Source organism: Schistocerca serialis, chromosome 2 (genome assembly GCF_023864345.2).
Source record: "Schistocerca serialis cubense isolate TAMUIC-IGC-003099 chromosome 2, iqSchSeri2.2, whole genome shotgun sequence".
NCBI classification, from domain to species: Eukaryota; Metazoa; Arthropoda; class Insecta; order Orthoptera; family Acrididae; genus Schistocerca; species Schistocerca serialis.
The window spans coordinates 536,847,270-536,874,467 of NC_064639.1; the positions used below are offsets into that span (position 1 = coordinate 536,847,270).

The following is a 27,198-nucleotide window of genomic DNA, read 5'->3' on the forward strand; positions in this document are numbered from 1 at the left end:
TAATGATTTCCAAAAAAGTAGATGCTAATTTAACCGAAAATATAACCTAATTTCGCCTAAAATAGATGCCACATTTTCAGGTGATGCCTATCAATTATGGTAATTCTTATTCAAGGATATGTGGTTTAATACGACATTTGTCTTAAAAATTAAACAGTGGTAATATGAACAGTTTATCTGTGAAGAGAATAATGTATGCACACACTTGAATTTCACTGGGATACTACTGAGAGATTGCAGAGCACTCTCACTTCTGATATGTTACACTTCTTAATGTTCTTAGAGAAGATGATCTTTATTACTTTTTTGTTATACCTGGATACGATCTGACTTGTTTCATATGATGAAATGGTTGGTAGTAGTTAACACTCTTGCTTGTGTGCTCTAGTGAAGGAATAGTAGTAAGCTTTAACTCCGTTCAAAGGAAGAGGGTGCCGATTTAAACGACTGCAGTAAAGGCATACAGCAGCTGAGGGCCGAGGGGAGCGTTATTTCTGCGGAACCTGGGTGAAAATATTTCCACACTGCCCAGTTCCTCCGTCTCATTGTGCAGACATGTTTGATGGCGCCGGTCAGTCAGCGGCCACGTCCAGGTGGGCTGACTAGCGCCGAGGCGGAGTCGCTGTTGCTATGGGCAGAGCATTGATGACCGGCAATAAAGCAGAGGATGGGCTCTTGTTAGGCAGGAAGCCGATGAGGAGACTGTGTGTTTCTGCGAATTTCCGTGGGACAGGTCAGTGGCGCCCAGACGTCCAGACACTGCTACAAAACGTATTTGTGAAGGCATGAGGCTGTTAGCAATTCTATGGCTGTTCTTTGGAAAGTTCGAAATGGACGCAACGGCGGAGATAACGATCTTTTTATGGAGGGCTGTGGTTCCATCCACGTCATGCTTTTAGCAAAAACACAGCACAAACGCATGGAAAGAGGTCACGATCTTCTTTCCTTTTCTCCCAATTAATTTTTAAAGTCGCTGGTTGGTCAAATCTGCTGAGAGAAAGAGAAGAGGACACTCTTGTACTGGCGCTTCGCTAGGAAAGAACTGCAGGCCTTTGCCTAAATGGTGAGGCTTGTGTCCTTTGCTAGTGTGTCACTTAGAGCCTGTGCCACTTAGAGCCTGTTCCGGTTACCATTTGAACCGTCAGAGGTACTGCTTCTAGCATCACGCACACAACGAGTGATGTGTGGGTGTACATATTTGAGGTAGCCGTCTAAACATTTGACAAATTGTCACGCATAGTCATGGCACGGAGTCAAATTGGTTTGGCAGACCAGCAAATGGGTCCACCTGCACACTGGAATGCACTGGGGTTTCAGAGGCTCATAGGGAAGTATCTGCCTTCCGAATTAGCTGAAAGCGAGACCACGTACTTGTATTTTTGCGGGCGCACGCCATTAATAACAGACTGCTGCCGTCCATGAATCCAGTCGCCGAGCGCATCGTTATGTGCTGCCCTGACCTGCAGAAGGGTACAGTATTCGCTGCTACTCCGTGAGGCTCCAATATATGGTTCTCAGCATCCCGTTCTTTGGAACCATATTTTTCTTTATGGAATAGTAGAGTATAGATGCTTGATAGTAGCGTAGTTTTTGGGTCATACAACGGATTCACATGTATGAAGTCAGGTAAAGCAATTAGCTCAGGTTAGGGTCTTGTGAGGATCCCCAGCTGATCACTTTGTTCACCATAGACCGCATATTAGTGAAAGCGCTTGTCAAATAAAAATGTTTGTGTGACGTTTCTTGGGCCATTTTTCTGTCTTGTGATGTTAAGAATGAATAAAAATATTGTTATTTAGACCACAACTCCTCCTAGTGTTCTGATTAACATTACCTTTGCCAATCTTATTATAGTCTTGATTGCAATTGAAAGTAGGAAATATATATATATATATATATATATATATATATATATATATATATACACATTCACTGTTTTTTATTGCAGTTGCACGAGAATATGAAACTTCCTGGCAGATAACAGCTGAGTATCGGACTGGCAGTCGAACCTGAAACCATGCCAGTCTCGAGCAGTGCTCCTACCCAGTCCCCCTTAGGCAAACAGTTTTTATCTGACAGGAAATTTCGAATTGGCGCACACTCTTTTGCACAGTGAAAGATCTATTCTGGAAACGAGAATAAGTTTTCCGTAAGACGTATAGTGAACTTACCCATGACTCAGTTTTCAGTTATTTGCGTTACAATTTACTTCTTAAAGTGCTACCTAACTACTATATACGTATAGTAAACGTGAGATCTTGGAACACAGAAGGCTAACGTGAAATCACGCCGACATAAGGAAGCGTTTACTGCACACAGTTACCATATATGTTTCTAACTGTAATTCCGTGGGTACCAGTATTCTGTACGGCATAGTGTTGTTCCAGACTTACTGTAACATGTGTACCATCGTCTGATGAGCAGTCACAAGCCTGCGGGCAGCGGTGGGAGGGTGCTGTGGTGGTCTCTCCTGAGACTGCCGCCGCAGATAGCAGCAGCATCGCTACATACAGGAAACCCTGAAACAAACCAAGAACAGTGCTCACTAGTTGCGCTGACTCTGCTAGGAAGGAAATCACCATAGCAATATACTAAAATCTACATCTACATAGGTACACCACAAGCCACGGTATGGTGCGTGACGTAGGGTACCCTGTACCACTACTAGTCAAATATATCCATTATATCGTCATGTTTAAAACAGTACGTTAGTTTCTATATTGGAACACAATCTGCTGACCATTTCCCCTGCAGAAATGTGTGTCATGTAAAGAGAGTGTACAAAACGAAATTTAGTATTATCCTACTACTACAGTATCAGTGAGTCACAGTTGTAATCGGTCAACTCATACAAATACTTGGGTCTAACATTTTGTAGGAATATGAAATAGAATGATCACATAAGCTCAGTCGCAGAAAAGAAGGCGACAGACTTCGATTTATTGTTAGAATACTAGGGAAATGCAATGAGTCCACACAAGATATTGCTTACGAAACAGTTATGCAACCCATTCTAGAATATTGCAAGTGTGTGGGGCCGGCACAAAATACGACTAACTGGGGATATTTAACATACTCTGGTCAGCCAGAACATTATGGGCACCGTCCTACTATCGATATAAATTCGTCCATGCGATAGCAGCGTCACCTGGTGAGATATGATTGCTCGTCAGACACACGCACGGTGTATGCAGTATCGATGAGTGTGTAGAATGGGGAAGGCGCGCGATTAATCTGAGATTGCCAAGGGCAGATTGCGATAGCCTGGAGGTTCGGCACGAGCATTTCGAAAACAGCACGACTTCTCACGTGTTCGAGGAGTGTTGTGGTGTATTCTGCACGTGGCGAAACCATGGTGATACCATCTCCAGACATCTTGGGGTTGGGCGGCCACCCCTCATTACAGATATTGGACATCGTGGACTGGGCAGACTGGTAACACAAGACAGGTGGCAAACTGTGGCGGAACTAACATCAGACTTTAACGGTCGGCAGAGTACAAGTGTGTCTGAACAAACAGTGCACCGAACACTCCTAATGATGGACCACAGCAGCCGACGACCCATGCATGGGCCGATGTTAGCACCACGATATTGGTAACTACGACTGAAATGGGCACATGACCATCGACACTGAACGGTGGCGCACTGGCAGAGCATTGCATCGTCTGATAAATCCTAATACCTCCTTCATCATGCCGATGGAAGGGCGCGAATCCGTCGTCTTCCAGGGAAATAGCTCCTTGACTTGTACTGCGGGACGGAGACAAGCTGGTGGCGGCTCCATTATGCTGTGGGGATCATTCACATGGGCATCCATGGGTCAAGTGAAGCTCGTACAAGTCGCCATGATGGCCAAGGAGTATCGTACGCTGGTTGCAGACCACGTACACCCCTTCATGACGATCATATTTCCCGATGGCAGTGGCATTTCTCAGTAAGATAATGCGCCATGTCACAAGGCCAGAAGTGTGATTTAGTGATTCGAGGAACAAACTGGTGATCTCCAGTTGATGTGCTGGTCCCACAGCTCACCAGATCTGAATGAACAAATCTGGAATGTGATTGAACATGGCGTCAGACCTCATCACCCGCCTCCCCGGAATTTACGGGAATTAGGTGACTTGTATGTGCAGATATGGTGTCAACTATCTCCAGCGATCTACCAAGGCCTCATTGCTTTCATGATTCGACGCATCTCCGCTGCTATACCTGCCAAAGGCGAACATACTGGCTATATGGTGGGTGGTCATAGTGATCCGGCTGGTCAGTGTACACAAAGAAGGGCAACACAAATGATTATAGATTAGTTCTACCAATGGGACAGCGTCAAGGAGACACTGAAAAACCTGAACTGGTAGGCCCTTGAAGACATATGTAATACAGGAATATTACGTATCACTTCTGTAGGGATTTCTAATCCAATAGTAGACTAGCTACAGCGTGAACAGAAGCGTTCAAGCAATCTTTCCCACACTCCACAAAGTGGAAAGAAAGACTAATTAGTGGTGCAGTGTGCAGCACCCCGTGCCATGTACTTCACAGTTGTTTGCAAAGTACAGCTGTAGCTAATAGAAAGAAGCTAAGACTGATGGCGGAAAATGACACTGTAACAATGCTGAGGTGTGTGCTCTGTTCCATGTTTTGGTGGAAAGACCATGTCAATTACTCTACCCTGTTGGTACGTGGCAGTAAGAATCCCCAAGGCACATAGAGCGCATTAAAATCCCCATAGACCAAAAACGAGTGGGAGAAAAGTGTGATGAGATTAGTGGGAACCGCCTGCCCAGTTTGTTCCTTACAGGTACACAGAAGGGAATAGTTATCATCTGATGCCCTGTGGAAGACAGTGTTTGCAGATTGCTGCTGAAGGCAAGAAGAGAGACGTTATGCATCGAGTACAATGGACTGGCCCAAATGAAGAACCCTGCCCCCCCTCCAAAGTTCGTCCTTCCTCTGAAGACTAAAATCCCTTAAAATAGGGATATGAAATATTTAAAATGATTTTGTCGTGAACAAAAGCACGAAGTTCTATCATTTGTGAGAAGTGTCAGTCCATTCACATGGCGTGAAACCATTTATTCCACTGTACAACGAGGATTTATTTTGTCCCTCCTCATCTTTCTGTAGAAGCGGAAATGCAGCGACAGTTGTAGGATTGTTGGAGAGGTTGCTAGCACCTTAGAACACTTTTCAGTATATATTTCATTTGTGCTTGGCTCAATCTCTGGTTCGAAACATAGAACCAGTGCAACGAGATCTGAGGGCTTCGAAATCTTTCTTTTAACAGTTGTGTTTATCAACCCTTTTCCCTCCGACGAATATAAAGGTGATTTCATATTTGGGCATAGACTCTCTGATTGTTCTCGGTCAGACTGAAGGGAAAACTGGGTGGTCTGAGATGTACAATTGCCTATATCCTACACTCATGAGCCCGAACATTACGCCCACCTGCTTAATAGTATGTTGACCCATCACTGGAATGCAGTGCATCAACAATTCTGTGTGGTATGCATTCGAAAAGTCCTCGGTAGGTTTCGGGAAGTATTTGGCACCAGATGTCTATGCGCAGGTCACGCAGGTACCTTAAAATACGGGCCAGTGGTTTGTGGGCGCAGAACTGACGACATTTGTGTCCCAGATATGTTCCCTCGAGTTCAGATCAGGCGAATTTGTTGACCAAGACGTGACTGAGTTCACTACCAGGTTCCTCAAACCACTACTGCACAATACTAGCCTTGTGACATGGACAGTAATCCGCCTAGAGGATACCATGGGTCCCGTTGGAAGCCCCAGTGAATGTCCACGTATAGCACAGCCCCCATCAGCATGTGTCCGGTGTATGTTGCATGTTCCAACCAGACATTCCCCTGGATGACGGCGTATCCAGACATGACCATAGACCTAGTGCAGTAAGAAACGTCGTTCATCGGACCAGGCGACACTTTACACTGGTCTGTAGTCTAATCTCAAGTGTCCTGTGCGCAATGCAGTCATAATGGACAATGTCGTTAGGTCAATAAGGGAATATGTATGGGTTGTCTGCTGCGACAAACCATATTGAACAATGTGCTTGGACTGTGTGTTCCTAACCACTTGTTCCTGAAACTTCCTGGCAGATTAAAACTGTGTGCCGGACCGAGACTCGAAATCGGGACCTTTGCCTTTCGATGGCAAGTGCTCTAGTGGTAGAGCACTTGCCCGCGATAGGCAAAGGTCCCGAGTTCGAGTCTCGGTCCGGCACACAGTTTTAATCTGCCAGGAAGCTTCATATCAGCACACACTCCGCTGCAGAGCGAAACTCTCATTCTGGCACTTGTTCCTGCTCCAGCATTGTACATTGTTGTCAGATGTGCCAAAGATTGCCGCATATCCTGCTTCACAGAGCGAGCAACCCTTTGACCTCCAGGTTCGTGATGAGACATGGAAGTTCACAATCTCGTCGCCCACTCGCGGTTTCGCCGTTCTTTCCATAATTCTCAGAACAGTGGCACACGATTCTTTACCGCCGTTCCCGAAATGCTGGTTCAGAGGCGGCCTTTTTAAAACTCGCTTCTCATTTCCCCTTTCGCGACGCGCATCGTCGCTGGTATGAGTGGTATGAGACCCCATTCGTCTCTGCTCTGGTTAAATACTGTCCTTACCGCGTCACTGGCCCGCGATGAAATCAGGCTGCATTCAGTCCCGCGGCAGACAGTGATCATAATGTTTTGGCTTATCAGTGTGTGTTGATGACCTGGTGACTACTAATCTAGATGTAAGTCCACCAATGCATACGCACTTATTTTAACAGCTGCAGTCTCTGCAAACACTCATTTTCCGATACATCAATTTGGCTATAGAAGCGAATGACGAGATGAATGTGGGCTGTTTTTGAATAGTTTATAGCTTCTTTATCTCAAAATAAGTACTACTAATGTCTTGAATTTTCATCTCCTCCGTGAAGGTTGCACAATTTGACTACAAAAACGCGTTTTCCCGAGCAGTTAACTCAGATCAACGCTAAAACCATGGTTCTTTCTTAAATAGAGACCTGTACGATCCCCTGGCTCCGAGCATTGTCAATGTTCCCATTCGCTCTGGCATATAGCGCACCACAGCCGTGACGTATGATGGTCGCTGAAGCGGTTATAGTCGCTCACCAGCAGTTAGGTCGGAAAACCTGTTTGCCAAACCCTTACCCAGGCAAGACTTGTGGCGACTCCTGAGGTGTTCGCCATCTGGCATGACCCAGAAGACACGGCTTATTTCAATGAAGGACATCTAGCTCTTAGACACACGTTTTCACGAGGGAAAATGTAGAATTATGATTTGGTTTTGAACAGAAAGGGAAAGTCTTAGTGGCAATGCAGAGACATGGGTGAAAAGACGTCAGTGTAACACTTCTCTGATTCCAGACAAGTGACAACCTCATCTTGAAGCAACGTTTCAACGAGTTGCCTAGAGTTTTTATCTGAAGATGACAAGAGGGAACTCGTCGAAACGTCGCTTCGAGACGACGCTTTACATCTACACCTACGTCTGTACTCTGCAAAAAAACCGTGATGTGCATGGTAGAAGGTACGTCCCATTGTACAAATTATTAGGGCTTCTTTCTGTTCCATTCACGTATGGAGCGTGGGAAGAATGATTGATTGAATGCCTCTGTGCATGCAGTAATTATTCTAACCTTATCCTCACGACCCCTGTGTGAGCTATACGTAGGGGCTTGTAGTATATTCCTAGAGTCAGCATTTAGAGCCGGTTCTTATAACTTTGTTAGTAAGCTTTCTACGGATAGATTACGTCTATCTTCATGAGTCTTCCAGTTCAGTTCGTTCAGTATCTCTGCATCACTCTTCTACTGATTAAACAAACCAGTGACCATTCGTGCTGCCATTCTCTGTATATGCATTAAACATCCTCTGTCTGTCCTATCTGGTACGGCTCCCACACACTTGAGCAATATTCTACGTGGATTGCACTAGTGATTTGTAAGCAATCTCCTTTGTAGACTGATTGCACTTCCCCAGTATTCTGCAAATAAACCGAAGTCTACCACCTGCTTCACCCACGACTGAATCTATGTGATGATTCCATTCCATAACCCTGCAAAGTGTTACAACCTGGTAATTGTATGAGTTAGCCGATTCCAACAGTGACTCATTGATATTATAGTCATAGGATACTACGTTTTTTTGTTTTGTGGAGTGCAAAATTTTACGTCACTGAACATTTAGAGAGCAAATTGCCTATCTCTGCACCATATGGAATTCTTATCAAGATCTGACTGAATATTTATGCAGCTTATTTCAGATTGTACTTCATTATAGATAACTGTATAATCTGCAAAAAGCCTGGTTTCACTGTTAAAATTGTCTGCTAGGTCGTTAATATACAATATGAACAGCAAGAGTCCCAACACACTTTCCTGAGGCACACCCGAAGTTACTGCTACATCTGACGATGACTCTCCATCCAAGATGACTTGTTGTGTTTTCCCTACCAAAAAGTCCTCAATCCAGTCACAAATTTCACTTGACATCCCATATGATCGCACTTTTGGTAATAAGTGTAGATGTGGTACTGGGTCAAATACTTTTCGGAAATCAATAAATACTGCACCTACATGGTTGCCTTGATCCATAGCTTTCAGTATGACACGTGAGAAAAGTACGAGTTGGGTTTCACGAGATCGATGTTTTCGAAATCCATGCTGGTTGGCATTTAGATGGTTATTCTGTTCAAGATACCCCATTATGTTTGAGCTCAGAGTATGTCCTGAGATTCTACAACAAATCGATCTCAGGGATATTGGACGGTAGTTTTGTGGATCACTTCTGGTACCCTTCTTGTAGACGTATGTGACCTGTGTCTTTTTCCAAGAACTGGGCACGGTTTTTTGTTTGAGGGATCTACGGCAGACTATAGTGAGGAGAGGGGCTAACTCAGTCGCAAATTCAGTATAGAATATGACAGGGATTCCATAGGGGCCTGGAGCTTTGTTCAATTTTAATGATTTGAGCTGCTTCTCTACACCGCTGACATTAATACTTATTTCATTCATCTTTTCAGTGATACTAGGATTAAATTGGGGCAATTCTCCTGCGTTTTTCCTTTGTCAAGGAACATTTGAAAACGGAGTAAAGCACTTCAGCTTTTGCTGTGCTACCCTCAGTTTGTTTCTCTCTCATTCGCTAGGGACTGGACACTGAATTTGGTGCCACAAACAGCCTTTACAAACAACAAGAATTTCTTTGGGTTCTGTGAAAGACCACTTGACAATATTCTGCTAGGCTAGTCATTGAAGGAATCACGCATTGCATCCCTTGTCTAAGAACTCAAGATTTCATCAGCGCAGTTCGCTGAGAAAGCAGTTATCCTCATGTATAGGTAACACTGTATACATTAGATAACGCATTATTGTTACTTCATTGAACTGAAATATTGTGGTGTACGGAATCTAGTGCCTCTAAGTGCCAAGAAGGATTCGGTAGATCAGGTATGCTGCAGTACACGAATCTTGAGTATAGCTTGCCAGACCAGTAGGTGTGCGTAATACAGAATTCTGTGAAAGAAAAGAGCACCAACTTCTATCTTGAAATGTGAAACCATTTCACATTCACCGCTGAAGACTTAACTTTTTAAATACATTTCACTCACTATCCCGAACGGTAGAGCTGGCTATCCCAGATGTCACAAATTAAGGAAACCAGTTTTTTTCCAGCCAAATACTAGACGAACTAATAACGGAGCGGGAAGAGCCTTAATTGGGAATATGTGGGAAGAGATTTGCAGTTTCAGTATTTGCCATCCAACCAAGGGGAAGCTCTCAAAAACTTTCGTTGAACTATTCTTTTTATTTATTTGTGACATTAAATCCCAGACAAAAATGTAAACGGCCTCGTGTGTGTTTGAGAACTTGTTTATGTGTTGAATCGAGTAAACTCGATGACTGGATGGACATGTGCGCAGTGTTGAATATTAATCTGAAAGTTTAGTACTTTATGTATCAAAGAATGACTGCAGAAGTATCTGTTGCGTTCCGCGCCGCTGTTGCTTTTAAAAGCGTTCCCACAGCGGCGGGGCGATCTGTTATCTGTCGCGAAAGCGCACGCGACTCCCGTCAGCACGCCAATCAATAAGCATGCACCGCATTCAATACTGAGCACTAAAAGTATCCGAGAGCGCTAAATAATAACATTTTTCGAGAAAGGTCCACGTGCAGAATCAAATAATGAATACAGTCTTTCGGAGTGTTACTATAGTGATTGGCGTGCATTTTAATGTAATATTCATAACTGTTGTATTTATGGCGATCCTGAAGCAACTATTGTTTATATATGAGGTACTATACTTTTTTACAGAATTCAGCAGTTCGCAAAAGAAAGAAGTATAGCAACACGCACTAGTGTGCAAAACTGTAGAACGTAAGGACTATAGTAGCTTTCACATGACGTATCACTGCCAAGTAATACAGGTCGATCACACTAGCACCACACATAGAAACAAGTACTACAGTATAGTACAGAACGTAACTGAAAGAAATACACAATGAGATGAACAGAAATACACTTCTATTCAATGACAGTAATTACACTGAAGTCACCGGGATTCAACATGGTTCCCTTGTAAACGGACACCCTTCTCTGTCACTACTTTCCATCAATAAAAGTAGTCGATACCAGAACTAATTTTCGAATTTTGAACAGGTCAGTATTATCTAAGCTGTTTTTCTAAAAACATTCATGTGATTTTGTACACAAGGTGTTATATTTCAAACTAAAATCTATAAAAAGAAATTACTTTATTTTCTTTGTTATAATCGATATGTACTAGCTCTGAATGTACAGTTGAATTTTTTTTTTTTTTGGAAACATTTGAAATTACGAAATATTTGGTACACTTAAAATTTCGGTTATCAATTACGCAATCTGACACTATGTACTACGTTTATTTCTGGATTCATTTATAAAATAATACAAATTGACAGAAATTCATTTAGAAGATGCTGCAGTCACCACAAACGCCTACTGCAGCGGCAACTCCGCAGACAAACCAACGACGCGGGTTGCCGACTCCGCTGCAAAGTCTGGCCGACGCAAGTGTGTTAACAAGCAAGTAACACAATTGACAACAAACACGTAGGCAAGGCCAACGTCCATCAGATGGCATCAACCAGCAGCTGAGGAAGCGTGCGCGACGATCAACGAACTATTTCTTGGCGATCACGCGTGTGCAGATAGTCCCGGAAATGTCGTCCGCCTGGGGCTAGGCAAGGCAGCACCCGACTGTTCCACAGGCGGTTCCCGATTCGCCGAGTGCGGAGAAGATCGGCCGGTACAGTGGTGTGCCACCTCGACCATCCTCTCTTCCTCAACGATTTTGAGACGTCGCCTCCGTCGTGATAGGCTATCTGCCAGCTGCTAATAGCCAGCTTCGACGTGGAACAGTTGTGCGGTATAGAGCCGAATTCCTATAAAGGAATTAGTTGTTATTTGCTTTATTTGCAGAAGGCATCATTATTGTTTTGTTGGTTCTGAAGAGTGTGCTACTGTTGGTGGTTTATTGTAGTTTCCTTAATAAAAATTTGGCAAAATGAGTTGGTTCTTGCACCGCAGATTTAGCACAAGAACATTTGTAAACCCTTTGGAATATTGCTATTACCGCAGAGTGAAATAGTAGTGGGCATGCCTCTGATGTGATCGGACGTGTTTTGTGTTTAGGAAGAACAATGTAATTTCGGCTTTGTTAATATGAAAATGCAAAGGACAGTGTGACATAAAAAAATGTGAGAGAATAAAGTACAGTGAAAACAAAAATCTGCACAGCTTTACTTCGAAATTAATTATGTCAATTGGAACCACGAGACCATATGTCAAATTATTTCAGCGTCAAGAATCAACTCCTAGACATGAAGAACTGGAGCGAACTACGAAAAAGAAGATAAGTAAAAAGTTTATTGTAAATCTTATTCCTGTAATATTTTTGAAAAAGGAGACCATACCATCGAAAAAAGCAGTGACATCAACAAATTGTGGGAGGGGGAGATTACACCTAGGACACTACAAAAGGCGTGTCATGGTTCGTAATAGGGTGTGTGATCACTACAGACGGTAATGCCTACTCTGCAACGTGCTCCCATGCTGGCCGCAAGATTGGTAACTAGTCCTCGTGGTAGGGCGTTCCATTCCTCCACGCGGTTGACAACTGCTAAATGGTGATTGGAGCATATTGGAGCATATGGACGTGTTGCAATACGCCTTTCCAACGCATTCCTCAGGTGCTCGATGCGATTTAAGTCGGAGGAACGGGCAGGTCAGTCCATTCGCCGAATATCCCCTCGCTCCAAGAGTTCCTCCACCTGCGTAGATCCACGTCAGGGCCGAATGCACCACTGGAGAGACTCTCATGGAGAAGCGGAACACTGTCAATTACGTTGACCTGTGAGTATAATACGTTCAAAAATTTGGAGATCAGTACGCCCATCCAACATTATGCCTTCCCTCACCACATCTGGAGCGCCAAAACGATCACGTTCGACAATGTTCTCGCGTGCATCATGTTTTGCCACGTCTCACCGTATGAGGCTACGTCCAGCATTGTCTAACATGATCGTTTTGATGGTCCAGGTGTTATGGCGTGAGAAGGTATAACGTTGCATGAACATACTGACCTCCAAATCTTTGAACATATTACACTCACAGGTTAACGTAATTGTGACACTGTGAGTGTCCCCACGTGAATCTTTTCACGGGCGCATTCGGTCCCATCTCTATTTTTATGGATGACCGCACACAACTGTTCTGTTCCGACACTGACAATGTTGAGTGTTTATGGAAAAAGTTCAAGGCAATCGTAAAATGCGTTTTAGACAGGTACGTGCCGAGTAAAACTCGGAGGGACGGGGAAAACCCACCGTGGTTCAACAACAAAGTTAGGAAACTACTGCGAAAGCAAAGAGAACTTCACTGCAAATTTAAACGCAGCCAAAACCTCTAAGATAAACAGAAGCTAAACGATGTAAAAGTTAGCGTTAGGAGGGCTACGCGTGAAGCGTTCAGTGAATTCGAAAGTAAAATTCTATGAACCGACTTGACAGAAAATCCTAGGAAGTTCTGGTCTTACGTTAAATCAGTAAGTGGATCGAAACAGCATATCCAGACACGCCGGGATGATGATAGCATTGAAACAGAGGATGACACGCGTAAAGCTGAAATATTAAACATCTTTTTCCAAAGCTGTTTCACAGAGGAAGACCCCATTGCAGTTCCCTTCTCTAAATCCTCGCACGAACGAAAAAATGGCTGACATCGAAATAAGTGTCCAAGGAATAGAAAAGCAACTGAAATCTCTCAACAGAGGAACGTCCACTGGACTTGACGGGATACGAATTTCTATTCTACACAGAGTACGCGAAAGAACTTGCCCACCTTCTAACAGCCGTGTACCGCAAGTCTCTAGAGGAACGGAAGGTTCCATATGATTGGAAAAGAGCACAGGTAGTTCTAGTTTTCAAGAAGAGTCGTCGAGCAGATGCGTAAAACTATAGGTCTATATCTCTGACATCGATCTGTTGTAGAATTTTAGAACATGTTTTTTGTTCGCATATCGTGTCGTTCCTGGAAACCCAGAATCTACTCTGAAAGAATCAACATGGATTCCGGAAACAGCGATCGTGGAAGACCCAACTGGCTTTATTTGTTCATGAGACCCAGAAAATATTAGATACAGGCTCCCAGGTAGATGCCATTTTCCTTGACTTCCGGAAGGAGTTAGATACAGTTCCGCACTGTCGCCTGATAAAGTAAGAGCCTACGGAATATCAGACCAGCTGTGTGGCTGGATTGAAGAGTTTTTAGCAAACAGAACACAGCATGTTGTTCTCAATGGAGAGACGTCTACCTACGTTAAAGTAACCTCTGGCGTGCCACAGAGGAGTGTCATGGGACCACTGCTTTTCACAATATATATATATATATATATATATATATATATATATATATATATATATATATATATATAAATGACCTAATAGATAGTGTCGGCAATTCCATGCGGCTTTTCGCGGATGATCCTGTTGTACACAGAGAAGTTGCAGCATTAGAAAATTGCAGCGAAATGCAGGAAGATATGAAGCGGATAGGCACTTGGTGCAGGGAGGGGCAACTGACCCTTAACATAGGCAAAAGTAATGTATTGCGAATACATATAAAGAAGGATCCTTTATTGTATGATTATATGATAGCGGAACAATCACTGTTAGCAATTACTTTGTAAAATATCTGGGAGTATACGTACGGAACGATTTGAAGTGGAATGATCATATAAAATTAATTGTTGGTAAGGCGGGTGCCAGGTTGAGATTCATTGGGAGAGTCCTTAGAAAATGTAGTCCATCAACAAAGGACGTGGCTTACAAAACACTCGTTCGACCTATACTTGAGTATTGCTCATCAGTGTGGGATCCGTACCAGGTCGGGTTGACAGAAGAGATAGAGAAGATCCAAAGAAGAGCGCGTTTCGTCACAGGGTTATTTGGTAAGCGTGATAGCGTTACGGAGATGTTTAGCAAACTCAAGTGGCAGACTCTGCAAGAGAGGCGCTCTGCATCGCGGTATAGCTTGCTGTCCAGGTTTCGAGAGGGTGCGTTTCTGGATGAGGTATCGAATATATTGCTTCCCCCTACTTATACCTTCCGAGGAGATCACGAATGTAAAATTAGAAAGATTCGAGCGCGCACGGAGGCTTTCCGGCAGTCGTTCTTCCCGCGAACCATACGAGACGAACAGGAAAGGCAGGTAATGAGAGTGGCACATAAAGTGCCCTCCGCCACACACCGTTGGGTGGCTTGCGGAGTATAAATGTAGATGTGGATGAACTGTGGGGAAGCTCTTGGAACGAGAAGATATTCGGCGAATGGACTGGTTTGGCCGTTCCCCCGACTTAAATCCATTTTAAAACGTGTGGGATACGTTGTGGAGACATATTGCAGCACGTCCACATGCACAGACGACTGTTCAGCACTTATCAACCGCACTGACTGAGGAATGGAACGCCCTATCACAAGAACTCCTCACCAACATTGTGGCCAATGGGGAAGCACGTTGCAGAGGATTCAGTGCCCTTCATGGTGATGACATATCATGTCCTGCTTTTCGTAATGTCCATGGGACCATCATAAATAGCGTTGAGTTCAGTGTAATTTTGTCTTTGAATAAAAGTGCCATTTCTGTTCGTCTCATATACTTTCCGTACTATACTGTCGCAGTTGTTTCTAACTATGGTGCAAGTTTCATCGAGCTATGTTACTTGCCAGTGATACATCATGAGGAAGCTAACTTCCGTCCGTAATTTTTACACGCCAGTATATTAGAGTTGGCAGTGACGTATTTCATAAAAGTATCCGGTGATTGAGATAGATATGAGACTGAACTCCACTGGCACGGTGAAGCTTCAGCTCCTTTCTTAGTAAAAGTAGCATAATGTGGCTGACCTGCACTGTTCCAGAAAACCTCAGCCTCTCACTTAAAACATTTCCGAGCTCTCTGTGCGAAGAATTTCATTCTATTAAACTTCAAAGACCAAGAATGACGGCAATTAATTAACTTTAACATGTCGTTATTGTGTGAATACGTTGTAGTAGAACGAATTCATGATATTTGTAGCTGATATGGAGGTGTATGGGATGCGAAATTTAGAACGCTGTGTTACTCTCACCGGGATGGACGTGGAGTAGACGTTAAGCTTGCGTGACGAATACGTGTAAGTTATTACATTCTTCTTTAGTTCTCTGCCAAATTTTATCAAACGTGTCTTTGGCGAGTTGTGACGTGACAGTCTCTCCTTTCTTCCAGGAGTGTTACCCCCGCTAGGTATGCAGGACGACTTGTATGAAGTCTGAAGGGTAGGTGACGAGGTACTGGAGGAAGTGAAGCTGTGATGGCAAGTCGTGAGTAGTGTGCTTGGATACCTGAGTCGACAGAGCACTTGACTGTGAAAGGCAAATGTCCCAGGTTCGAATCCCAGTCGGACACACAATTTTAATCTGCCAGGAAGTTTCAGAGATATTACTAGGTGGTGCTAGATTGTGATAACCAGAAAGACAATTCGTCTCACTATGTATTTTTGTGTTCTTAAGTATGAAAAGTCGTTTGATGCATCTTCCCACGCTAGTCTATCGTATGCAAACCTCTTCAAAAACTAATGCAACCTACATCCATTTAAACCTGCTTACAATAGTCAAACCTACGTCTTCCTCTATAATTTTTAACTCCCACACTTCCTTCCACTGACAAATTAACGATTCCTTGATGTATTAGGATATGTCCTATCACCAATCCCTCCTTTTAGTCAAGTTGTACGATAAATTCCTTTTCTCTGTAGTATAATTCAGTAATTAGTCATTAGTTACAGAATCTGCCCATGTAATCTTTACCATTCTTCTATACACGGAGGCGACAAAAGCCATGGGATACTTCTTAATATGGTGTCGGACCTGCTTTTGCCCGTTGTAGTGCAACATCCCTACGTGGCATGGACTCAACAAGTCGATGGAAGTCCCCCGCAGAAATACTGAGCCATGCTGCCTCTGTAGCCGTCCATAATTGCGAAAGCGTTGCCGGTGCCGGATCTCGTGCAGGAATTTATCTCTCGATTACGTTCCGTAAATATTCGATGGGATTCAAGTTGGGCGATCTGAGTCGCCAAATCATTCGCTCGAATTATCTAGAATGTTCTCCAAACCATTCACAAACAACTGTGGCCCCGTGAGCTGGCGCAGTCATACATAAAAAGTCCATCGTTGTTTTGGAAAACATGAACATGAACAGCTGCCAATGGTTTCCAAGTAGCCGAACACAAGTATTTGCGGTCAATGGTCGGTTCAGTTGGTCCACAGGGCCCAGTTCATTCCATGTACAAATTGCCGACACAACTGCGGAGTCACCACCAGCTTACACAGTCCATTGTTGACAACTTGGGTCCATGGATTCGTGGAGTCCGTGTCACACACTGACCCTACCACCGGCTCTTACCAAAAGAAATCGGGCTTCATCTGACCAGGACGCGGTTTTCCAGTCGTCTAGGATCCAATCGGTGTCGTCACGAGCCCACGAGAGGCACTGCATGTGATGTGCTGTTAGCGAAGGCACTCATATCGGTCGTCTGCTGCCATGACCCATTAATGCCAAATTTCGCCACTCTACCCTGATGGACACTTTGTCTATGCTCCACAGTGATTTCTACGGTTATCGCACGCAGTGTTGCTTGTCTGTTAGCACTAACAACTATACGCAAACTCCACTTCTCTCGATCGATAACTGAAGGTAGTTGGGCACTGCTTTGTCCGTGATGAGAGGTAATGCCTGAAATCTGGTATTCTAGGTACACTCGTGACACTGTGGATCTCGGAACATTGAATTCCCTAACGGTTCAGATAGTGAAGGGAGCCGAAAATTTAATAGTCATGGGTGACTGGAATTCAGTAGTAGGAAAAGGGAGAGAAGGAAACGTAGTAGGTGAATATGGATTGGGGCTAAGAAATGAAAGAGGAAGCCGCCTGGTAGAATTTTGCGCAAAGCACAACTTAATCATAGCTAACACTTGGTTCAAGAATCATCAAAGAAGGTTGTATACACGGAAGAAGCCTGGAGATACTGACATATCAGATTATATAATGGTAAGACAGAGATTTAGGAACCAGGTTTTAATTGTAAGACATTTCCAGGGGCAGATGTGGACTCTGACCACAATCTATTGGTTATGAACTGTAGATGAAAACTGAAGAAACTGCAAAAAGGTGAGAATTTAAGGAGATGGGACCTGGATAAACTGACTAAATCAGAGGCTGTACAGAGTTTCAGGGAGAGCGTAAGGAAAAAAATGGCAGGAATGGGGGAAAGAAATACAGTAGAAGAAGAATGGGTAGCTTTGAGAGATGAAGTAGTGAAGGCAGCACAGGATCAAGTAGGAAAAAAGACGAGGGCTAGTAGAAACCCTTGGGTAACAGAAGAAATATTGAATTTAATTGATGAAAGGAGAAAATATAAAAACGCAGCAAATGAAGCAGGCAAAAAGGAATATGAACGTCTCAAAAATGAGATCGACAGGAAGTGCAAAATGGCTAAGCAGGGGTGGCTAGAGTATAAATGTAAGGATGTAGAGGCTTATCTCACTAGGGTAAGATAGATACTGCCTACAGGAAAATTAAAGAGACCTTTGGAGAAAAGAGAACCACTTGTATGAATATTAAACGCTCAGATGGAAACCCAGTTCTAAGCAAAGAAGGGAAAGCAGAAAGGTGGAAGGTGTATATAGAGGGTCTATACAAGGGCGATGTACTTGAGGACAATATTATGGAAATGGAAGAGGATGTAGATGAAGATGAAATGGGAGATATGATACTGCGTGAAGAGTTTGACAGAGCACTGAAAGACATAAGTCGAAACAAGGCCTCGGGAGCAGACAACATTCCATTAGAACTACTGACGGCCTTGGGAGAGCCAGTCCTGACAAAACTCTACCATCTGGTGAGCAAGATGTATGAAACAGGCGAAATACCCTCAGACTTCAAGAAGAATATAATAATTCCAACCCCAAAGAAAGCAGGTGTTGACACATGTGAAAACTACTGAACTATCAGTTTAATAAGTCACAGCTGCAAAATACTAACGCGAATTCTTTACAGACGAATGGAAAAACTAGTAGAAGCCGACCTAGGGGAAGATCAGTTTGGATTCCGTAGAAATATTGGAACACGTGAGGCAATACTGACCCTACGACTTATCTTAGAAGCTAGATTAAGGAAAGGCAAACCTACGTTTCTAGCATTTGTAGACTTAGAGAAAGCTTTTGACAATGTTGAGTGGAATACTCTCTTTCAAATTCTGAAGGTGGCAGGGGTAAAATACAGTGAGCGAAACGCTATTTACAATTTGTACAGAAACCAGATGGCAGTTGTAAGAGTCGAGGGACATGAAAGGGAAGCAGTGGTTGGGAAGGGAGTGAGACAGGGATGTAGCCTTTCCACGACGTTATTCAATCTGTATATTGAGCAAACAGTAAAGGAAACAAAAGAAAAATTCGGAGTAGATATTAAAATCCATGGGGAAGAAATAAAAACATTGAGGTTCGCTGATGACATTGTAATTCTGTCAGAGACAGCAAAGGACTTGGAAGAGCAGTTGAACGGAATGGATAGTGTCTTTAAAGGAGGGTATAAGATGAACATCAACAAAAGCAAAACGAGGATAATGGAATGTAGTCGAATTAAGTCGGGTGATGCTGAGGGAATTAGATTAGGAAATGAGACACTTAAAGTAGTAAAGGAGTTTTGCTATTTGGGGAGCAAAATAAATGATGATGGTCGAAGTAGAGAGGATATAAAATGTAGACTGGCAATGCCAAGAAAAGCGTTTCTGAAGAAGAGAAATTTGTTAACATCGAGTATAGATTTAAGTGTCAGGAAGTCGTTTCTGAAAGTATTTGTATGGAGTGTAGCCATGTATGGAAGTGAAACATGGACGATAAATAGTTTAGACAAGAAGAGAATAGAAGCGTTCGAAATGTGGTGCTACAGAAGAATGCTGAAAATTAGAGGGGTAGATCACATAACTAATGAGGAGGTATTGAACAGGATTGGGGAGAAGAGGAATTTGTGGCACAACTTGACAAGAAGAAAGGATCGTTTGGTAGGACATGTTCTGAGGCGTCAAGGGATCACAAATTTAGTATTGGAGGGCAGTGTGGAGGGTAAAAATCGTAGAGGGAGACCAAGAGATGAATACACTAAGCAGATTCAGAAGGATGTAGGTTGCAGTAGGTACTGGGAGATGAAGAAGCTTGCACAGGATAGAGTAGCATGGAGAGCTGCATCAAACCAGTCTCAGCACTGAAGACCACAACAACAACAACGGTTTCTGAAACAGAATGTCCCATGCGTCTAGATCCAACTTCCAATCTGTCTTCAAAGTCAGATAATTCCCGTCATGCGGCCATAATCAAGTCGGAAACCTTTACACATGAATCACCTGAGTACAAATCACAGCTCCGCCAATGCAATGCCCTTTTATACATTGTGTACGCGATAAATTGACCCTGACCGTCACATAAAGGTTGCCCTTGTCAACTTGTAATGTATTTTAGTTATCCTCAGCTTACGATTGTGTTGAATTGCTGTGCTGGTCACTTTTCAATCTATAGCAGTAACCGTAGGACTGTCCAATCTCTGTCCGACTTCCTCTATCATCAATTAATTCGCGAACCAACACTCAATAACTAATTACATACTGCCGATGACTGGAATGCACTGGCAGTTCTCAGACTGTGTAGCAGTCATCAGCCGCAAAATATTGTAATGTAGTGCTCCGCAAATGCTGTCAGCTTCAGTCTGGAACCGCGCGACTGCTACGGTCGCAGGTTCGAATCCTGCCTCGGGCATGGATGTGTGTGATGTCCTTAGGTTTAAGTAGTTCTAAGTTGTAGGGGACTGATGTCCTCCGATGTTAAATCCCATAGTGTTCAGAGCCATTTGAACCATTTGTCATACGTATTTTGTGCAGAGGTGTTCTTTTTGTCGACTCAAAATATCATGCACCCAAATGCAAACCGATCAAAAGACACAATGATTTCGTAAGAAACAACTTTTAATTGTTATCTGTTTGGTCATGAAGATTAATCAAAAGTACATTCGATACTTTGTCAATCAGGTGCCAACTCTAGAATCGTATGATTGCAGTTGAAGTGGGGACAGTTGGGCTAACTATATCCTTACATACCTACTAACCATTCCTTGATCAGTAGGAACTAACATCTAGCATGCCGCATTGTTCTCTAGGACTTCTGGATTCTGAAGATAACAGGAAGTTTTATCTGGTACTTGAGATCACAGGATGAAGCCATCATGGATGTCTGATCTTTCGATAAAAGAAACTGAAGTAAATTTTCAGATGCCTATCTATAAACACCATTTCAGTAGCGATGCTGGAAAGACTATCAGTCAAACTGATGTTATTACAAGTAGCCATAAAGTGTTCTAAAGATTGTAAATAAATCAAAGGTCCGTGTAAATTGCAATAATTAAAACTTGTACGAGAGTGTGCTGAAAAATAATACCTCCGAATTTCTTATGTGAAAACTCCTAAAGCTTTTTCGATGAAATAACTTTATTACCATTCTAAATCTTTGTTCTTCATGTCTACATATTTATCTCTCAAAATAGTCGCTCTGGAGTCGAGCACATTTCTCCTAGCAAGAGATCAGTTTGTTGATTCCATCACTGTAGACTGTCTGACATTGTTGACGAAGCCACAACCTCACCTCTGCTTACACCACTTCATCACTATTAAAATGAAGTCCTCGAAGGTATTCTTTAAGTTTTAGAAGCAGATGAAAATCGGATTGAATTAATTTGGGACTGTATGCAGGATGATCAGGGGGTCAGTGAACACAAGTACTCGTGTATGGTCTGGCATTGTCATGCTGAAGGAGAGGGTGCTCCATGTATGGGCGAACTCTTCTGTGGTTGGAAACTCGATTCCAGAACGTTGTTTACAATGCAAAGATATACTCATGTTATACACTGTCATTTTACACGCTACGATTTGGAGCCCTCTATCGGCAGAGGGTTGCAACTCTTGTCAGTGAAGCTGGAAAGTCGACCGAGTAACACGCATGACATTTAATACCTCAACTGATATTGAAAACAGAATAAAAAATTCAGAGGCATAACTCTTCAGCACACCGTCACAATTACTTAACGATTACATCCTGTGATATAACAACAAGAAGGCTTAGATTGAAGCTCACTAGCCCACATAGAATATCGTGAATATTAACCTGTGCCATGCCACTGTATTCATCTTTGACGAGATATTAAAAAAGTACATCGACCCTCAAGGAAAGAATTATAATTTTATAGTTCGAAATATGTGCCGCTTTACGTGCTATCAATTTCTGAAAAACTCGTTTCAGTATCTTGAACTGTATATATAATGTAACGAGTGTCGACAAGTAGGTGATTCACATTGCACTCAGAAATAACTCTGCACAGTGTGAAAGACCGTTCAACGATACATACAAATCAATATCTCTAGAGTGTAGATAGAAATTGCTCCACTCAGAACCTTAATACACACATCAAAAAAAGTTTTGCATCACCCCGGTTCCCAGAACTCCTGAAGATAGATGTTGATTGTGGATATTGTATCACAGACACAGTCCCTTTGACTGTTCAGAGATCACTAAACCCGCCCAAAAATGTAAACAATCATGCATGGTTCAAATGGCTCTGAGCACTATGGGACTTAACTTCTGAGGTCATCAGTCTCCTAGAACTTAGAACTACTTAAACCTAACTAACCTAAGGATATCACACACATCCATGCCCGAGGCAGGATTCGAACCTGCGACCGTAGCGGTCACGCGGTTCCAGACTTAAGCACCTAGAACCACTCGGCCACTCCGGCCGGCAACCATGCATGAGCAGCGCCTATTTGACGGAGTAGGTCCGACAGTCGATCAGTTGCAGTCATACCACCAGGAAGGAGGTACATGGCTCGCGTTGTCTGTAGTTCAACCGTGCCTAGACGGTCAATTCGATCGCGTCCGCATTGTTACTCTGTGCCAGGAAGAGCTCTCAACAAGAGAAATGTCCAGGCGTCTCGGAGTGAACCAAAGCGATGTTGTTCGGACACGGAGGAGATAAACAGAGACAGGAACTGTCGATGACATGCCTCGCTCAGGCCTCCCAAGCGCTACTACTGCAGTGGATGACCGCTACCTACGGATTATGGCTCGGAGGAACCCTGACAGCAACCCCACCATGTTGAATAATGCTTTTCGTGCAACCACAGGACGTCGCGTTACGATTCAAACTGAGCGCAATAGGCTGCATGATGCGCAACTTCACTCCCGACGTCCATGGCGAGGACAATCTTTGCAAACACGACACCATGCAGCGCGGTACAGATGGGTCCAACAACATTCAGGATGGACTGCTCAGGATTGGCATAACGTTCTCTTCACCGATGAGTGTCGCACATGCCTTCAATCAGACACTCGTCGAAGACGTGTTTGGAGGCAACCCGGTCAGGCTGGACGCCTCAGACACACTGTCCAGCGAGTGCAGCAAGGTGGTGGTTCCCTGCGTTTTCGGGTGGCATTATTTGGGGCCGACGAACGCCGCTGGTGGTCATGGAAGGCGCTGTAACGGCTGTACGATGCATGAATACCATCCTCCGACCGATAGGGCAACCATATCGGCAGCATATTGGCGAGACATTCGTCTTCGTGGACGACAATTCGTACCCCTATCGTGCACATCTTGTGAATGACTTCCTTCAGGATAACGACATCGCTCGACTAGAGAGGGCAGCATGTTCTCCAGACATGAACCCTATCGATCATGCCTAGGATAGATTAAAAAGGGCTGTTTATGGACGACGTGACCCACCAACCACTCTGAGGGATCTACGCCTAATCGCCGTCGAAGAGTGGGACAATCTGGACCAACAGTGCCTTGATGAACTTTTAGACAGTATGCCACGACGAATACAGGCATGTATCAGTGCAAGTGGACGTGCTACTGGGCATTAGAGGTACCGGCGCGTACAGCAGTCTGGACTACCACCTCTGAAGGTCTTGCTGTATGGTGGTACAACATGCAATGCGTGGTTCTGATGAGCAGTAAAAAGAGCGGAAATGATGTTAATGTTGATCGCTATTCCAGTTTTCTGTACACGTTCTGGAACTCTCTGAGCCGAGGCGATGCAAAACGTTTTTGGTGTGTGTTCAACTTCAATATGTTAGTTACATTTCAAACACAGCAATGTACAATCTAATCTGAACCATAGGCAAAGCTGTGTTTTCACCACCGCAAGCTCTTAAAATTTTGTGCAAAGTGTTACTTAATTTCGATGTAGCACAATAACTATGACGAATAACTAATACAAATGTAGTCCAACAGCAGTCGAATATCTGAGGTTATAAGATGCACAAAAATCAGTGTCTTTTAACGATAATTTTTTTCAGAATCGTATGAGAAATATTTCATAGTGCCCAACATGTCCGCTCCAGCACTTCGTCGAGAATTCATATGGTAGCTATGGGCAACAACGTTCTATGACTGGCGTCTTGAAGTACCCTTGCATCAAGAGTCCAATGGAAAAATTCAACTTGCACAAACCTAATCACTACCGTTCACATGCCTTGAGACTGCGCTGTCTGGCGCGTCCCCAGACACGTCTTCGGCCTAGAAGCTCTCTGATTGGCGTTGTCTTCAGTGGGAGTCTTGCTTCGAACTGAGCCCCGATGACCAGCAAAGATGTCAGACACTTCGGACAGTGGTGGAAAACCAACATGACTGTCGTCTGCCAAACGGCCCGACAACACGCAATGATGCTCTGGGGTGCCATTACATTTCATAGGAGGGCCCCTTTGGTTGTCATCTATGGTACCCTGACAACACAGCGATACGCTGACGATATTCTATGCCCCGTTTTGTTGCCCCCCATGGCACGCAATGCTGGTCTTACATTTCAACAAGATAATACCGCCCGCATATGGTGACAGTTTCTACTGCTTGCCTTCGTGCTTACCAAACTCCACATTGGCCAGAAACGTCGCCGTTTCTGTCCCCAGTCGAGAACATTTGGAGCATTATGGGAAGGGCCCTCCAAACAGTTTGGGGTTTTGACGATCTGACGCGCCAATTGCACAGAATATCCCTCAGGAGGACATCCATTAGCACTATCAATAAATGCCAAGACGAATAACTGCTTGCCTAAGAACCGGAAGTGGACCAATGGGTTACTGAATTTCTGAATTTGTGAAGTTCATTCTCCTTAATAAGTCATCTAGTTCTTCTGAAATTGCAATCATTTGTTTGTATATGTGCAGCACAGCTTCCGATTTCCATCCCACAGGGATAATGCCTTCGCAGTTCGTAATTTTTTTGATTTTGTAGTGTACATCGCTTAGCCTTTTACCCGTGACTTCGCCCGCGCAAGCACATCTCAGAAATATTTCACACATATTTCACCCGTACACCCGTATGTCTAAGGAATCTCCCAGCAGTTTCATCTGCGGAACATTTTTTTGGAACCCTTGCTCATCCACACCCTACTCTCAGGAGTAACAGGATTATCTTACTTCAACAATATCTTCTACAAATAATGAAGTCACGCACACGACAAATTTGTATGAAATTACTCTAGGTATCCCTGAGTGTTGCTTCAGTGTCACCCCCTTTTCAGTGTTAAAAACGACATATCTCCTGAACTCTGTGTTATACAATGATATAATTTTGCATGCACATTCAGTGATGTATGTGTATTCTGTCTGCAAAATGTGTTGCGAAGAGAGTTAGTACTAAAGAAATAATAAATTAAAACGTCATTCGCGATGCATGGACAGCGAGAATGTAGTAGTCGATAATCTTTTTTCCTTGCATCATTTTCTGGGAGTGTCAGCATGAAGAAGTTTCGTGAATATCTGAAATTAAGTATAAATTTTGTTGCAAGTCAAGAAGTGCTGACATTCTCAAATACTCGATGAATACAAAAAATGGTTCACACGGCTCTGAGCACTATGGGACTTAATTGCTGAGGTCATCAGTCCCTAGAACTTAGAACTGCTTAAACCTAACTAACCTAAGGACATCACACACATCCATGCCCGAGGCAGGATTCGAACCTGCGACCGTAGCGGTCGCGCGGCTCCAGACTGTAGCGCCTAGAACCGCTCGGCCACTTCGGCCGGCCTCGACGAACACAGTCCGGTCATTTGCGAGTGGACCGTTACGCTTCTTTCACTGCCAACAACATCCATTTGAGAGGATTTACTTTCGAAAGTAGTCTATGTGCTTGCCCAGGGTTCGAGGTACTTCCATGCCAAATTTCATCAAAATCGGGTTAGCGGTTTAGTCGTGACAACATAATAGAGAGATTTACTCGCGAATTTATAATATTAGTAACGAAGTAAGGATTTTACATGTCCTTACTCCTACCCGTTTTGCACAGTTGTGGTGAAACGCTAATCCTTTGCATATCCAAGCATGTAGTACGATTCGTGACAACTTGACGTTTGTTGCATGCCATCTTCATGGTGTTGCAATTTTAATGCAAGTAGTGTACTAACGGGAATTATGTTGAACTACTTTTCTCCGAGATGAAGAATCCTGACATAAAATAATTATAGTTACTTAAAAATCTCAGTTGAGGAAATAGTTACAGATGTACAATGCACAGTAAAAACATTCAAACCATTAGGTACTGCTTGAAACTTTTTTCGATATCTATAATTGTTTATGGAATACCTAGCGGTCCATGAGTCTTGGACAGGAACACGATTTTCCGCTACCTTCGTTGCTTTCAGTACTTATATGGATATGTCGGAGACAAGTTTGAAAATAGTTTTGTTTGTCATTATTCGTTCCTCATTTGCTGAAAGCCTCAGAATACCAATTTCAAGTAAATCAACAAAGACGGCAGATTTACAGTTTGAAAATCAGCAAAAGAAACAACTGTTGCTATAAAAAGCGCAGTAGATATAATAATGTTGATTGAAGACCAATAACGCCTTCAGATACTGACGGATACCACTGGTGTATCATTAATCGGTTATGATGTTACGTAGTACCTTATTTTTTGAGCCAGCTCTTCAATATTTTGGCGAGAGCTGGGCCTAGAAGAGCGCGCTGCACGCGCGCAACTCCCACAACCCCCCCCCCCCCCCCCCCCTCCGCCATCCACTCCCCACCACTGCTGCCGTGTGACTTGTGGTAGCGGCAGGGCAAACAGCTAACTGGCACGTAAATCATTCAGCCGCCACGCACACGCCCTGTTTAGTCGTCATGGCACCGCGGTGACACTATTGTCACGACCCCTTCCCTCCCACCCCCACCCCCCCCTCCAACCCCGCGTCTGTCTCCTTGCCCCAGCATATCTGGTATCTGGCAGATCAGAGACACTGGTTCGCTCCACAAGCAGCTTACTAGAAGAAATTTTATACGTTAGTTTCTCGGTAGCCAATGCCTCTTTGCAGCCACTTTCAATAAAAATTACCTCGTCCTAACCAGTGTTGATAACGCCTGCTATTTCATGTTAAGGGGTCTGAGAATGTTTGGGATCTAGAAGATATCTACACATGAGTACTGCAGATGCTATTGTAGACGTATGGCGTACGGTAGGTACTTCGTACCAATGTTAGCCGCTACCTGTTC

The 27,198-nt window shown here is 43.6% G+C and overlaps 1 protein-coding gene across 1 annotated transcript in view; it reads right to left on the reverse strand.

Moving 5' to 3' along the window:
- The window catches only part of LOC126456184 (insulin-like growth factor-binding protein complex acid labile subunit), a 225,371-nt gene that overhangs the window by 122,111 nt on the left and 76,062 nt on the right, over positions 1-27,198 (reverse strand). Inside the window, exon 2 of the mRNA XM_050091937.1 lies at positions 2,394-2,519. Coding sequence (XP_049947894.1) covers positions 2,394-2,519 — 126 coding nt within the window. The remainder of the gene's footprint in view (positions 1-2,393; positions 2,520-27,198) is intronic.